Genomic DNA, 17,588 nt, shown 5'->3' on the forward strand with positions numbered 1-17,588 from the left:
ATGGCTGCAACTAGGTAGGCTTTATGCTTGGCACATTGTAAGGAGATTATCTACATTGAAGTCAATTTCAACAATTGTTTCTTCCATGTTCGTGATGGCTTTTGTGTTTATACCCTAGTGGGTTGGTTGGTGAGTGTTCCTTGGTTCACTTTACCCATCATATTTTGCGTCATTAGCCTTCCTAAATAGAAATTTGATACACTGTCATGAAATTATAAGCTTTTAACCACAATGATAATATTTATAAATTCAAAATCTAAATTTAAGTCAACAATACTTATAATAAATCAACGACACGTGCAAAATCAAACTACAAGAATATTATTTTCCTCCCTCCTATCTTTTGCAGCAAATGAGATCCCCAAACTATAGAATCATTATTTTGAAATGAAATAAACACATGGGTCTCATGAAAAACATCCCCAATCTTATATAAATTAGCAAAATCATACACAAATTAGTAAAATGTGAAAGAGCAAACTATGAGGAATTCATCCAAAACTTGAGCTATAACTACACTCCAATATTTGTCCTTTAACCTGCACAATTAAACTCACAACTTTCAAAATTGAATCTTTCAACTCTTGTTTTCAATTTTATGAAACATGATGGAAGTAATAACCCCCTATGATTACCACAATCCTTCCTTGGTAACCTAACTAAATGATAAAATTAATATTTTAAAATATCTATTATTCGTTAACCACCAATAGTCAAATCCAAAGTGTAAGGTTACAAGAATATGATATAAGGATAATATCGACATTCATCAATCTCTTATGCAAACTACAACTTAGAACATGGTTAAATATTTAACAAAATATTTAAATAAAAACTACATAAATTTATTCATCAAATGCTATTTAAGACATTAGCAAACAAATTATAAAAAAATTAAATTAAATATTTCTAATTGATCCATGATTGCTCTCATAACCCAAGATACCCCGCATTGCTAATTTAATTTTCATAAACACTTGTAACTATGGTAAAAAATAAGAAAGGACCAATAAGTATGCTCTTTCACATATATCTTTTATCATTTGCAATTTCAAACTAACCAATCATGATATATAGAACACAAACATCTAAATCTTTAGGAAAAAATCCATCAAACGAGAGACAAAACTAAATAAGGGAAAACCAAAATTGTTAATGTTCATATTTAAACCATACCTAAAATTCAAACTATCTAAAATCTACAAAAAGAATCTAAACCACTCTCACCAAATGCATCTCCCTTTCAACTTCTAAAACCCACATTTATCTAATTTCTGTCCTTATTTTATTATAGTATATTAATCTTTGAACATAGTATTGTACTTTATTGAAATAAACAAATAACAAAAAATTTCGAGTCTAGAGTATCTTTTTAACCAAATGCTTGGGGGATCCTTTCTATTGATAGAGAAGTGGAAGACACAACCATCAATCTCATCATCCAAAGACTTCTCCATTAGGTTGACCTAGAATAACGAAGTTGTGATTCCTCTATCCAATCAATAAATAAATATTATTATACATTAAACATATTATTATTTAAAAAATTGTCTTATCACCTCCCAAAAAAATTACTCCCACTGTCGGAAGGCAAAACTTCAATAGTAGTTGTGATAGTGACACGATCACTTCTCGTGTCTGCAAAAATAAAACGAAGCAAAATAAGGAAAAAATAAAATCCAAAAGTGACACGTTACAAAATATTCGTAGGAAAGTCTCTCGTTGTTAGCTTTTACACTAATACTGGTGCAGATATGTATAATACACCTGCTATGCATTCTGTGACCCAAATGAGCTTATAGGGTACCTATTTCCATGGATTTTCTGAAATACTGCCCTGCTTATTGCCTGTGGAGCATGCCACATACATTTCAGCAGCAGATCCAATCCTCAAGGCAGCTACAACATCGGCCATTGCAACAATGAAGCTGAGAATGGGCAGTATAGGTGAAGAGGACTTGCACGAGAGATAAGGAATGGCAGATTTGGCGAGGAACGGACCTCTCGAACGTGATATCGAGCAGGTAAGGAGTTTACTTTTCTGCAAATTTTGTAATCTCTCAAAGGCTCGGAAAGATTCAGATTAAATTTTGATGGAAAATGTTTTTCTGTTTGATTGTTGAAAAGTTACTTTGGTCAAGTTGGTGGCTAGGAGCTACCCAAGTGTGTCTGCTTGTGTAGAAGATTGCTTGTTCATGTGGGTTTTCAGTTTTGATTTTTTATCATGATCTGTTAATGGAAGATTATGGGTAATTTACTGTAGCTCAGTAATTTGATCTGTGTTGTGTGGTGTATTTTTAGGCCATAACTGCACTGAAAAAGGGAGCGTATTTGCTGAAGTACGGTCGGAGAGGGAAGCCTAAATTCTGTCCTTTCAGACTTTCCAACGTAAGGTTTTGACCCCTGAGGATAAATAAGTTTGTGACTGGTTAAGTCAATTGTAATTGGCATTTAGCCATTGACTGTTTTATGTGAAGTCTCAGTTCAGTGAGATCAGATGGTTATCGGGTCTGCTGTGAATTATCAGCATTTGACAGTACGAACTTTTTTTTTTTTTTGCAAGTCTGTCTACTTTTTTGTGGGTTGAAGCTACAGAATTGTGTAATTGGCGGTTTATATTTTTGTCTTTGATCATAAATTGGATGCATAAATGCCTAGTTATTGCTCACAAGATCAAAGGGGTCCAAGGTGTGTTGGTAACTACCTGATCTGAATCGTACCCTCTTACTTTTCTGCAGTGCTTTCACTGCGATTCAGCATTTTTGTGGGTGTAAGCTTCCTTGCTAAATAATCTTTTGAACCATTTTTTTTAATTAGTATTTATTCATCGAATTGAATGCATGGATACTTAGTTGTTGTTTACTGGCCATCAGATGTTGCCTGGGTGTTTTGGAAATTATCAGCTTGTTTAATCAATTTTCAGTGCAATGTGTTCACAACGTTGCAGCATTTACAAGGGTTATAGCTTCCTTGATAAATAAGTTCTCAAATGGATTGCTTCCTTCTAGTAAATGACTGTATAGATGCTTACTTCTGGTTTACTGACATCAGGTCATAATTGGGTGTTTTGGGAATCATCTGCTTGAAAATCAATGAGTGCACTAGTTTGCAGCAACATTGTGAAACATTCTTTTTCTTTCTAACATTTGACTATTGAAGACTCACATGAATTCACGGATGTAAGTATCAGTTTTGACAAATATGCTTTCTTTTGTGCCCATATTTAGTAGTATTTTTTGGATGGAAGCTTCTAGGCATTTTGGCTACTCTTGCAGGTGCCGTGCCTGATATTTTTCAATTGGAAATCTCCCATATTTGCAGTTGGATCTTACATTACTTGTCAACTGAGGAAAATGAACCTCGATCACCACTATGAGAGTGAAATCCCTTGACCATTTTACCATCATTCCGTGGAGTAGGTGTCATGACTGTTCAACTTTTTTTGTTTGCCTTTGCTGGTTGATGTGGATGCTTTGCGTTCCCACAGCCTCAAGCCTTTCCAGTGATGGGTTGCAATGCTATTGACAAAAACAAGTAGGCAAACTGTTCTGACGCCTGTGTAGCTGCCTGTTTTAAGTCAATTGTGGACCAGTCTACATGGTAGTGGGATGCAGAGAAGAGCATGCTGGGGAATGTTTAAACTAGTCCAGAGGCAACTCAAGGTTTTCAGCCTGTTAGAAAATAACAAGAGCAGTTCATTTGGTTAAAATGGGAACTGTAGATATCACCTTAGACTCTAAAAAGACAACTGGTTACTAATCAAACTCAGTGCCCAACTCATTTGCCATCAGTTTGAATACGTAGACAGTAAGCTACTTGACAAAATAATCCTCTCATGGACACATATCTTACATTCAGGGCAGTGGAGAGGCCATCAAGTGAGCATTTTGGGTGATTATCAGAAGACAGCTATGTCAGCCAAGGGATGCTAGTTAGCATTATACACCTTGCAAATCGTGTCAGTTTCTTCTTGTGGGTGTTGACTGGCATCATAGAGGTCTTCATCTGTAGTGGTGGGGTTAATTGATCCTGATAGATATATTCTATTTCTAATACTTGTTTTGGTGAAATAAAAGAATTCCATTAGTTAAGCCTGACTAATTTATTCCACCCCAAGGACATGTTTTCTTGAAATAGTCTAATAGCTTAAAGCTGGCGAGCGACACAGGTTTCTTGGGGATGTTGACTGGCATATTAGAGGTCTTTGATCATCGTGTTTGACCGGTCCTGAAAGATTTACCCATTTCTAAAACTTAGTTCTGTGAAATAAAAGGAAACAGTTGGCTAGTCCTGACAAATTTACTACACACTCCACGTACTTGTTTTAACTTTTCTTCAAATAGTTTAATAGATTATAAGCTGGGAAACCATGCAGGTTTCTTCTTGTGAGTGTTGGCTGATATCATAAAGGTCTTCATCTACAGTATTCATTTTGATTGATCCTGACAGATTCATTCTTCTAATACTTATTTTCATGAAATAAAAGAAAATAGATTAGTAGGAGATATTTTCCACAAGAAGTTGAATTGTGATATTGCTACTAGGATTCAACTATGCAGTTTTTGAGTCAAACTCATTGACCTATGTTTCATGAGTAGTGGCTCACAAGAAACCATCTCTCATGAGAATGAATGGAACACTTACATTCATTGCACCAAGGTGATGGTCACAAAGGCGAAGTGTTCGGACTTCCCGGGAGGTCAACGATCCTAGTGCTAAGTGTTCCATTTGTTCTCATAAGAGATGTTTTCTTGTGAACCACTACTCATGAAACATGGGTCAATCAAGTTTGACTCAACCGACATAGTTGAATCCTGTTAGCAATATTACAATTTGACTTGCTGCGGAAAAAATCTGCCATTTATCAATTGATTTGCTTAAGGAGCTTTGTATTGAATGGTTCATAAGGCACAACACTAGCTGAAGGTTTGCAAGCAGGGTTGCAAACAAAGAGGGCTCAGCCATGGAGGAAATTCTGTAGTTAAATGTGCTTGAGTTGGAGTAGTACTCGGATGGGTGACCTCCTGGGAGGTCCCGGTGCATCACCTTTGTGACCGTCACTTGGATGCAATGAGTGCTAAGTGTTCCATTTATTCTCATCAGTGATGGGTTTTTGTGAATCACCACTTTAACTTGTAAACTACATAGTTGAATCCAAATAGCAATATCACAATAAAAAAAACAATTCGGCCATTTTACAAATTTACTCCACTCCAAGTATGTGTTAGAAAGAGTCTAATAGATTAATTCAATCAACTAGGGAAGTCCAGAAGTACCTGAATCTAATTGTAGTAGTCTTGTCTTTGTGGTCCATTTGAGACTTTGTAGTATGTCAAAAGAGCTTTCTGAAGGACAACCTTCAAGATGGCAGAGATGGTTTAGTGGAACATGAAAAGTATGTTTGAGATTGAATGAAATTTAATAAGAATGACAATCATGGGTCTAATCTACAATCAGGAATGAGCCAGTGAAACACAAAAGGCCTCTTTTACCTCACAAAAGATTATGTCAAACCTGAGGTGAATTTACATTTATACTATTAGAGATAAGATATATTGTGAGGATGCTTTGAGTTTAAAGTAATTTCATGCATGCAGATAAATGTAAAATAAATGATAACAACTAGGGCCTCTTGGACTGCAACTGGCATGTAGTTACTCTTGATTTTTGACTAGGTGGCAAGCTTTACAAATGCTAGAGCAGCTCGAATTAGTGGTCAGGGGTTGATCTAATGGCTACAAGATATAAGGATAACCAAATGCCTGCGGCAGCAGTCTGGGAAGACTTGAAGCTAGGAAAACTTGTCCCATTACATTTTTACTTCATATATGATCATTTCTTTCTTGAGTAGACTTCCTTCTGTTTTCTCAGTATGTTTTTAGACTTTTCTTATTTTTCAAAACATGATTTGTAGATTTTGATCTGCTTTTGTGGACTACAAAAAGGACAACCAAGGAATGTTTATGAAACTCAGTAACATGTACTCATTAAAATTTAGGGACTGCTTAAATCTGGAGCATTATTTGTGTTTTTGTGAGAAGATATTCAGGATTTTTTTTTGTTTTTTATGCTTATTAACTGGATACCGATTCCCCAATTATAAAAGATAACAAGCCTGTAGAAAAACTGTCAAAACCTAAGTGGTAGAGAATCATAGTAGAATATTTGAAGTGAAATTGTGATGAGACCGTTTAAGTAATTTGATAAAGCATGTAGTAATTAATAAATGAATCTCATTTCTGTAATGTTTTATATGCTATAAAACACATTATACCTTGCTTGTCAAAGAATGCCAAGATAATTTCAATCTTATTGTCTGTTTCTGCTTAAAATGATATTAAAATGAATCAGCAGAAATCACTCAAATATATGTCAGAAATATAATTAAAATGCTTAAGCAAAAGCTACTCATAACGAGCAAATTCAGTATTCTCTTACTTTGGAGACACAATCTGTTAATCAATAAAAATTCTGTGATATGTAAATCAAAAGGTCAAGTTGCAATTGATTTGATTTCAAAGACGGATCTTTGCACGTCTTAGTTCAGAACATGGTGATACCTAGATTATCATGTGTAATATGATTTTTCAAACACAGCTTTAGCTAATGCAAAGTTGCCCCTACAAAATAACAAATAATGTTAAATCCAAGGTCCTAAATTGAACCTAATTAATCTAGATTGTTAAAACTCTGAGAAATGATATAACTTAAGAAAAATATTTTTTTAGCTACATCCAGCAAAAGACTTAATATACCCGGTTAATCAGAAAATATCCAGCTGTAGTAGCCAAGTAAGAATGTAAATACAATGATAGCTATCTGGATCTGCTTACTTGGCCTCTTTTCAGATCTCACATTTTTTTAAATTCTTCTGTCCGAGAAGGAATCCTCTCTTGATAGCATCATTTTATTTTGGAATAGGATAGTAAATGGGTCCATTCAACCCCTCATCATGTTATATGAATTTGCTCTTTGTTGGGTTCCAATAGAAAATGTGTGTTAGAAATGGCGTTACTTTCCTCTCAGAATTTTGTAGACATGGGCATACTTAAAGATTTTGGGAGAGTATTTGCATGGACCTGGAGAGAACATGTGCTTCCTGAACTCTCTATGCATCAATTTTGATCTGTTTCATGTACACAACCGACTCAACCTTAAAGAACGAATTCAAAGTATGCAAATAAAGGGCTAGATGAAATTGATAATATGCTTTAGTTTGGAATCATTTTCAACATTAGTATGAGAGAGTGCTTTTCATCAAGAGCAATTAATTTGAAGAAGGAATAAATACAATTTTCTATATAAAATCTATGTTGTCTACCAGCATCTACCTTGTCATGATCAAGGACTTATTTTTAGTATTATTACTGGCCCCATTTTGGAGTAGGTGGTAGGGGGCAAACTTCACTTAATTGGATGGAGCTTCTGGGTTGCATTGTTGAAAAGACAAGTTGAATGCCACACATTTTTGCTAAAAGAGAAGATCTAGTCTTGCAAAAAAATGTTCTCTTGAGCCTGCATAGTGAAGCTTCACAGCCTCTTTTGAGAAAATTATCAACAAAGTTCAAAGTTTTCTTGGACAAATGGCTTGTCCATGGCTCTAAAGATGTCTTGGCCCTGACAGAATGCATACATATTATGAACTCTGAAAGATTTACCCCTATTTAATTGAGTATTGCATAAAACTTGATTACGATGAAAAATTATTTATGCATGGATTTGCCTCTTGTGTCCTGACATATTCATCCATTACTACATCAGTTATCAGTTTTGTTCACCATTAGCTGTGTAATAATAAGTAGGATTGTCTTGGTTACAATAAAGTTGAATAAACTGATCTGTTAGAGAGCAAAAGGAGTGACCCAAGATAACTTTAGTGGCTAATATTTGCCAATTGGCTAATCTCACTCATCAAGAACCCTAAATTTGGCTATTTTTTGTACTTTTGTGGTGGTTATGTTGCCTGCACTTTACAAAAATTGGGTCCCATGCTTTTAGGCAAATCGCCAATAATAATACAAAAGTATTTGTATTTTAGTGATGACTTCAACAGTGCAATCTATTTTTTCCATGCAATAAATTATATATATTCGCCTAGAAAAATCATTTCTTATCTTAATTGATGTCATATTAACCAATATTTGGTAAAAATTGAAGTTAGGTTACACGTTAAGTATGTAGATTCGGCATGCATATCTATTCTAGAGACTCTCCAGGAAATTTCTTATCCTTTCTCACTTTGGCTCAAAATAAATTTGATTGGGAACATGTGCCTTTACTTTTGGGACTTTCTTTAAAACTTGGTATCCTTTTAAAAGTTTGCCTGAAATAAGATTTAGGCCATTGATTTAGAATCCTCCAAAGATCATAAATAATAGGAATGTTGCCTGCATTCCACCATTCAATAATTTGGAGGGAAACTATAATGATAAAAGTGGAATAAATTTAACCTTTAAGTTTGATAATCAATTAGGATCCATATAATAATAATAAAATCATGGTTTTTAGGTATGTGTACTTTTGTCCTTTTTTTCCATCAATAATGAAATATTTGCTTGGATGTTATAGAATTTTCATACAGTTGAAAATAAATTGCCAATAAAATTAAATTTTTTCCTACTCAAAAAAATTAATTCGCCAATAGAACTTAATTGTTTTCCCTTGAACTAATTTTCAATTTGCCAAAATTTAATACATTTTTCCAAAGGAGGGTTTCTTAAAGCTATCCCTGTGTCATAATTTTGTTACAGCAAGAACTCTAACCTTTGAGTTATAATAGGTCTTTCAACCTCAACAGTGTGGGTTGACAAAATATTGAGCAGGATCCTATAGGACTGATTGTCAGAACCTGCTGCACCATACTTCTTTCAGTGTACCCATTTTTGTTGGTGCCCATTTTTTCTCAGGAAAGTTTTTGTTACTTTGTTTACTTAATGCAAAATATTTTAGAGGGTAAAATATATTTTTCTTTCATTTACTTTAATGTGTTTTCTAGAGTTTCAGATATCAATTATTAAAGAGAAAAAATCAGATTTCCCTTCCAAAAAGTTCAATCATTTTGCAATAGCTGTTTTCTTTTTTACTTTGGTTTTATTAGTTCCAGATTCGGATCCTGACAGTGGTATCAGTGATGCAAGTTTGAAATATTAGATCTAGAGTTTTGCTGGCTTTAGCTGCAGGTTCATGTTTGGAACATAAGAGTGGCATCAAGGCCACTTTATTTTCCTCATCGATTTACCACCAGTGGTTTCAGTCTTGCCACCACAAGGTGGGAAAATCTACAAATTGGAAATGTACTGCACAGGGGAAGCCAGTTTGATGGGAGAATAAATGGAGGCCATGAAACAGATGAACAATGCTATCACAAGAAAGGATAGGACTTTAAATGCTTAAGCTTGATCCATATAAAACAGAACTCTAATACATTTGCGCAAGAATGAAAAGGAGGACTTTCAAATGCCTAAAGAGTGAAGAAAAGAAGCTAGAAATTACAGTCTATGGGAGGGGACTTTTGCAAGAAAGAATTGTAAAGTTAATCTTTTAGGTCACTGCTAAGAAGATGCCAACTTGGTTTGACTTGCCACTTGTGGATTCTGTCACAGGGGGGTTGCTTTTCCATTTACCTTTTACATTGGGCAACAAGATGCACAGACTCTTCTGCCCTCTGGATTCAAATATGTACCTCCTCTATAGAGTACACTTATATTCAACATCACGCCCATTCAGGTATTACATAGATACCTGCTAGAAGATCAAGAGGTAAATTGACTAAATACAAAGTTTGATGGGTTTTGATGTGGTGGATTGCAATTTCAACCAAAGGGATCGAATTGGGATGATGGGTTGTTTCTTTAGACTACAGCCAATGAGAGATTCTTAAAAAAACCTTTATGATACATTACACGTCAATTGACTAAAATTCGCTGACTGATGGAATGTGTTTGAGCATAGCACAGAAGCAGATGATGGTGTTGGTGGACAGATCATTCCCAAATGTATGAATCCACATTATATATCTGTGAGTAAATATGATGTTGGACTGATGTCACATCCTCTTGCACTGTAGCCAGGCATTAGGGTGATTTCATTAGTTGAAATCAAGAGACCTATAGAGAATATCCTTTACCAATTTTGCTACCTTTGGGATAAAAATTGACTGTGGACCTTGGCATTGGCAATATTAAGGTTCAAAATCGGATACCTTATTTGTAGTCGATATCGTTTTCTAGATTCACCATGGTAGAGGCAAGTACCAGAGATCCAAGATGTTGAAAGATGCCATGGAGACTGAAGGCTCTGAAAGAAGCATCCAATCAAAGAGATGACATGGTACTGCACACCATCGAGATCAGATGTTGAAGATTACCTTGATTAAAGGTGAAAGTGTATCGTGATTCTCTCATTTCTGTTCTTGAGTGGCATTATTGTCAGATTTGGATGGAGATGGTGAAAAATTACAATTCAGAGTTTAGAAAATGGTTATAGTGAATGACAAGCACGTAGCGATCTCTTATGAGCTCATTAATTTTGTCAGAAGTCTTAAATTTCTCCAGGTAAGATGAGGAAGTGACACGCCCTGGGACTTACAAGAAGAATAACATAGTATTTTGAGCAGTATTATGCTCTGGATATCTTTGATGATCGGATGAAATATGTAAGGCATCAGAAAAGTAGGTTGAAAACTCATTTTTGGCATTTAGTTGGATTGTAATTCCTCTGATATTTGTTTTATTTTTTGTATTTGACTGATAGTGTCCCTTGAAGGCCTATCTATTGTAGTGGCTCAGAATTTTTGGCCTATTGTATTGGATTTAAGATTGTACTTTTCTTATGAGGGTGATATAGGATGGCAAATATGCATGCATGAGATTGCCTTTATGTTGCATGCACTTTATGGGAATGGGTGTGCACTACCTGGTGATATGATATCACAGCTTTGTGATCTGGAGAAACCTACTGTTTTCAAGTAGGAGCATATTGGGATTAAGTTTTCTTTGTTGCAGTCAAAATTCTCTATTTCCCATGCTTAAACAACTCAAGATGCATATGCTCCACAGTAGCAAAATGATGCAGTACTTGCAGAAGAACCAAAGAATAAGCCAAGGTGGTGCTTGGGTCTTCATTTTGGTGATAATTAGTGTAATTATTTGAATTTTGACTCCTAATGAGATCAGATGATTTTGAAGTTAGCTAGGAGGAGGTTCTTCTCTTTAGTGAAGATTAGTGCACATACAAATTGTACCCCAGGTCATCCATCTCCTTCTCTTCAGTGAGATTAGTTCAACAGCTGCAATAAAATCTCTAACAGCCCTCAGTGACCATATGATTCTGATACGTCCAGCTGTATCAGGATTACCAATAGGACAAGAACTTTCAATTGCTGGTACCAGATTGTAGTATTGGAATTACTACTCTGTGAGTCTTTGGGTTTTGTCCAGAAGCGTTGCCTTCTCCAGAATTGGCATCCTGAGAATGGTAGCTACGGTCACGATTTGCAGAGCAAGAGAATAATAATAATCAATCAAGAATGAATTCCTCTTCTTTATGCAATTCCTTATAATAGACAACAATGCCTCAAAAAGTGTACTTTGGCTTTCTTCCCCTTCAAAGAAACCAAATGCTGACAAGTTACTAAAAGACTTAAATATGCCTTGTCAAGAAAGCAACCGAATCGGCTGGCTATAAGATTAACTCCGCTAAGAGAAAGAAAATCACATTGGTTGCCACTTAAAATGGCCTCATGTGTATGACTGAAAAATAGGACTTAAGTGATTCAGAAAAACAACTCATTCCCCTATTTTTAATTCATTGCCTCCATCTTGGGGACATAGACAACTTTAAAATAAGTAATTTAATTTATTGATTTCACCATAATTTGGTAACATTACAATTTTAGATCAAGCAGTTGGATGAGGGGTCCTTGGCCTATGGTATTATTGTTGAGGATATGGAGACTCGAGCTAATCGACTTGAATGAGATTATCAAACATACTACGCTTTATGAGGAAAAGGGAAAGAATAAGAGAAGTTGAAAGCTAAAGAACTTAAGACAATTGAGGCATCACGGAGGAGACACAACATGTTTTAAAATTGGAAAAAAATAAAAGTGGCTTCACCTAGTCATGGTCAGCTCAAGATGAGCTGAGGAACCCATCAAGGGAACAAACACTCTATTTACAAGTGAAGAAAGGATGTGTTGCATCTCACAATGTAGATGTGACAGATCTTTCTGTCTCTTAGATTTGTTCAGGCAGAGTCAACACCAGTTGGCAGTTCCTTTGTATTAAATGAGGATGAGTCTAGCATTGAAACACAACTTCTGAAGATGCGTAACAGATATATGTTTGTGCCATTGAAATGATTGAAAATTATGAGAGAGATAGAGAGGGAGAGAGGGAGAGAGAGTATTTATTTTTTGGATGGATTGAAAGGGTTACTATACTTGTGAATGAGTGAGAGAGAGAGAGATTCAGATTCTGAAGATGCGTAACAGATATATGTTTGTGCCATTGAAATGATTGAAAATTATGGGGAGAGAGAGAGAGAGAGAGAGAGAGAGAGAGAGAGAGAGTATTTATTTTTTGGATGGATTGAAAGGGTTACTATACTTGTGAATGAGTGAGAGAGAGAGAGATACAGATTCTGAAGATGCGTAACAGATATATGTTTGTGCCATTGAAATGATTGAAAATTATGGAGAGAGAGAGAGAGAGAGAGAGAGAGAGAGAGAGAGAGAGAGAATTCATCTTTTTCATACCTTAAATGATTTTTTTCTTTACAGGCAAGACTTTTAGTTACACACATACTGCATCTAAAAAATGAAGTTCACCTTTATGGAACTTTAAAAAATGAACACCAAGAAACCAGATCTAATTGAGATCCCTTTTCTCTGGGGTGTTCTACATATCTCCATTGCTGATAGTTAGAACCATGAGTAACAGGTCTTCTTACCTTACTGCATTCAAAGCTAAGTCGCAAGGTTCGAATTCAAATTCGAGATCATCGATTATAAAATTCGGATGAAAATATACAAATTTATCTATTTTTAAATATAAGTAAGATATCCACAAAATTGTCAAAATAGTTTGACATTGCTAGATAAGTAAACTAAACAACTTAATATTATTTAAAAATAAAATAATCTTATTATAAATAACAATATTCTATGAAATATCATAAAATTAAGATGAAGTTCGGAAAGTGTAAAAATTCACTGAAATTGAAACTTCATGGATGAAATTCAGCATATCCTGTGACTTAGATTTAAAGTAGTGAAATTATCAAATGTCAGTAATTGAAACTCACGCAGGTGTCAAGGTTGCTTGACTGGTTCATTTTTGATGCAGTCTTGTATTACTTGGTCAATCACTGTACCTTGCATTGTGGCAAGTGTCACTTGATCAAGTACGTCAAACACATACCGTGTATGAATCAAGTGTCGCTTGATGTCATAATGGGTACAGCATATTTGAGTGTTACTTGATGATCATTAAGTCAATCATAATAAGACTTACCAAGCGTTTCCAAGTATTTATGTATTCAGCCTCTCAAGTGTTACTTGATCAGATTTGAATGTCATAGGGTATGTGGACATATCTTGCCTATCATATTGTGTTTAAGTTACTTTGGAGCGCATCAAGTGTTACTTGAGCATTGTAGCACTTTGATCACATTTAGTCCTTTCCAGATCCCTCATGTAATGGTTAAGGATTTATTCTGTACAAAAGAAAACTTACCTTCAAAAACTCCAACATGATTTTGGAGACTTCTTACATGTAGCTTTTTGGGTTCTATTCTTTTCTTAAAGTTCGTATTTCATACGAAGCATGCTATACTATATAGTAATTTCAGGAATGATCTGGAAATCGGAACCTATTTTTACAATTGAAAGTTTCGTTTTAACCTAATTTATTTAAGCTCAATACAAGCATTTTTTTTTTCTTTTTTTCTGTTGGAGGGTCATTATTGTCAATGTCGCACATTGAGGAGGTTTGTAAAGGGTTTTTGACGTTGTTCCAGAGCACCCTGGGGATGAAGACAAATTTGCATATAGTTTTGGCTCACGATGGCAGGTTTGTCCTTGTTTACAGTCTGGTTTCCTGGTGAACAGTTCACCCCTGCGAATAGTAATCGTAAAAGTGGTGAACACAGACAATTTGAACACGGCAATAAATTTGGAAGAATTGTTGGTTTGTTATTACTACTTCCAAATTTAAATGTTCTTGATTTCTCTACTTTATAAATTCACACATGTATTTAGGGAGCTTGGCTATTTGTTATGGGGTTGGCACTCTTGTTACCTTCATTGAAAGATAAGTTATGTCGGTTAAGCCATTGTAGGAAAAGGACTTGAGGCAGAGTAGCTTGTGGATGAATATAATTACTCATCATTTAATTGAAGAGTTGTAAAAGTCAGATTTAGACTGACATTAATTCATATTAGTTGTGCTTGATTGGTTATTGTGGATTCTGGAGAGTATTTGTGCATCCAACAAGATTTTTTCCCCTTCCAGGTTTCTTTAGACCAAATCTTGTGTCACTGTCATTGCCGAGAGTTCTGCTCTCTTTTATGCTTTTGTTCTTGTACTACATTTCTTGTAACACATTCAATTTAAGGATGTTGAGCAAGTAGCACAAGTACTTTTATGGTGAGCTGTTTTGGAGTATCCAGAGCAGTATATGGATCAGTGGGGGCTTCCATTTTTCTCTAGTCATCTAGATTTACTTAATAGATTTTGATTTCTGCTTGATTTTGATGTCTGGCAATATTAGATTATGTTCCTTTCGAATTCTTTTTCCAGTTTGCACGATTATTGTTAAGTCTATTTATTAGTTCAAAAGCATTTTTAAGCAATGACAACATATCCAATAACTTTTTCAACATTTATATTGATCAATGGGACCTAACTACTTGATGGCTTGTAGCGATTCATTATCTAGGTCTCATTGTCTTTAGAATTAGAATGTTTCTTGCTCAGTGGATGAGATTTTACCTCGAACATTCTGATTATATTTCCCTTGTATAATATGATCCAGTGCTTTACATGTTTAATGTTAACTGATTCCCTCAATTTTTGGTGTCTTTGTAGGATGAATCTGTCTTGTTATGGTACTCTGGCAAGGCAGAAAAACATGTCAAATTGATCCATGTATCCAGGATTGTTCCAGGCCAGCGCACTGTAAGATCTCTCTTTCTTCACATCTGTTGTTCATGATAAGATAAAACCGTTCTGTCCTGCACACTTAATTTTGCATTACTGAAATCTACTACATGAAAGAGAAAAGATGATAATGATGAAGTTTATTTAAAAGCACAGCGTGAACATTTAGGGAATACATCTTTCTAGATTTGACCTTGTGATCATGTGAGAATCTGTTCAATGGTGATCTAAAAGGATGAGAAACAAAGATAGTCTAGGTCAAAGAACTTATAGTCTGTTTATAATGTTTTTTTCCGCATCTTTTTAAAGACAAATTAAGTGCAAAAGATTTCTTTTTTGTTTCATACACTAAAGAAAAAAGAACAAGATTAAAAGTGATTAAATCCAATATCTGAAGAGGAGATAAAAGAATTAATACTCTAGATGATAAAAAATAAAGGGCAAGATTGCTTTGTGGCACTATATTTATAGCAATTAAAAGAAATGATTTAAATAGGGTTTTCTCAAGATCCTATCGGCACTCCTAGGTTGGCCACTCATTTCTGCTAATCATATGTATCTCTCAACACAATTTCCTTTTGAAGGGCAGGCCTCTTATGCAACTGTATCTCATTGGGAGAAAATTGTAGGTCTATAAATACAAATCATACTTATGCAAATCTCTTGATATTGTACTTATACCTTTGTAATAACTCCCTATTGGCAACACCCCTTTCACATTTATATGGCTAAATGATATTATGCACTTGAAAGGGGCCCATTTTTCAACTGTATGCTGCCCTGACATTAGTATTTGTTAATGTTTTGGTGATGACATCAGAAATCAAGAACTAGAAAACTGTTTTGAAATAGGTGAAGATCATTACCATGTACACCAGAATATGAAGCTAACCATGTATCAACTCCTAATTCAATAATTAACTTCTTTGTTGGCATAAGGAGCTCTTCATCAAACGACTTTTAGAGTATTCCCAAATATAGAGACTTGATACTTTTAGATTCTTCTAAATTTCTAATTATGCTATTTTCAACTTTCCTAAGGATTTGATGGTCTCTTGAGCTAACATTTACCTCTATAAAAGGTGTCATCTATCTTGTAGGTTTAACTTTACTTTCATTCTATGGTTTACCTTATCTCATATTCTTTAATATTTATGTTACTGTATTAGGCCTTGGGGCTTACCGATTCTGATCCAGGCCAGCCTGGATATGGTTTCCAATCTGGTCCGAGTTGGGGGTTGTCTAGGATCTGCCCCAGGCTTTTGGGTTTGTTCAAGACAAACATGAGCAAACATGCAGTGTATTTGGCAGGTTTTCATGCCTAGGTGGCAAATTTTCAAATTTTGTAATTTTTAATTACATTTTGACTTCCATCTTTGACCAAAAACTGAAAAATGCTCCCCAAATCCTACAACATGGACTCCAATTCATTTTAAAGACAGAATAGAGTCAATTCTCTTGTTGTGAAGGCAACAATTTTTTTTTCTCTCTTAATGTGAATGCAAAATGACATGTGCCATTAAGGTCTTAATTTGGGCTTGACAGTGGGGGCTCCGTCCCTTGACCATCCCATAGTATTGTGGCAGGGAATGCACCAGAGGTGTCACACCTTGACTTGGTCGGGGACACTTCCCTGAAGTTTCCTTGAAACTCATTTGATTTGCCAAATACTCTCCAAGTCCAAGTTGGCGAGCATGGAAGTGTTAGTGCTAATGGCACTGTTTTTGGTTCTTTTAATTTACCAGTACCTACATCTTGTATAGAGGGTGATGATAATATTTTGAAGACTTTTGTGATGATTCTTGATCACTGATGGTTGATTGTTGATGCTTGACACTGTATTTTTTTAAATTTCTATATATAATAAATACCATGACTTTTGAATTTGACTAATTGACATTGTACTATTTTTTGTTAGGTGGTTTTGTTTATTATACAATTGTTGATGCTATGTATGGTATTTAGAACCTAATTACTGTGCTCTCTCTCTCTCTCTCTCTCTCTCTCTCTATCTCTATATATATATGTATGTATGTATGTAAGTCAGATTTTAATATGTTTTTGTATGGACAAATCCAAAATGAACCCAACCCCAATTTCTTTTTTAGGCTGACCTGCAAACCAAACCCTTGAACCTAAACCCAGCCCTGTATCAGGACTGATAACTTATCATGATAAAATCCTTTGGTTGCCTCCGTAGGTGGTTAATTCTCTAAGTACACCTTTGTCTGTGTTGTTTTGGTTGCACTTTTGTGTATGGTTTTATATTGTTTGAGTGGAATTGTTAGTATAGTTTCTATTCTTCTTTTAATGCTTATGCTGGCTTCATCTGTATCTTGCCTTCTGGATCACTGCCTTCATATTTTGAATTTTTTTTTGTTGATGCTGAAATTTCAAAGTCGCTAATGCTCAATTGAATGGTAGGGA

The 17,588-nt window shown here is 35.0% G+C and overlaps 1 protein-coding gene across 1 annotated transcript in view; it reads left to right on the top strand.

Moving 5' to 3' along the window:
* Positions 1 to 1,674: 1,674 nt before the first annotated feature.
* The window catches only part of LOC149561694 (PH, RCC1 and FYVE domains-containing protein 1-like), a 50,729-nt gene continuing 34,815 nt past the window's right edge, over positions 1,675 to 17,588 (top strand). The window contains exons 1-3 of the mRNA XM_089825242.1: positions 1,675 to 2,024; positions 2,302 to 2,388; positions 15,090 to 15,179. Coding sequence (XP_089681368.1) covers positions 1,977 to 2,024; positions 2,302 to 2,388; positions 15,090 to 15,179 — 225 coding nt within the window. The 5' untranslated portion in view covers positions 1,675 to 1,976. The remainder of the gene's footprint in view (positions 2,025 to 2,301; positions 2,389 to 15,089; positions 15,180 to 17,588) is intronic.

This window comes from Cupressus sempervirens, chromosome 4, assembly GCF_028749045.1.
Source record: "Cupressus sempervirens isolate cs-2001-9-10 chromosome 4, ASM2874904v1, whole genome shotgun sequence".
NCBI lineage: Eukaryota > Viridiplantae > Streptophyta > Pinopsida > Cupressales > Cupressaceae > Cupressus > Cupressus sempervirens.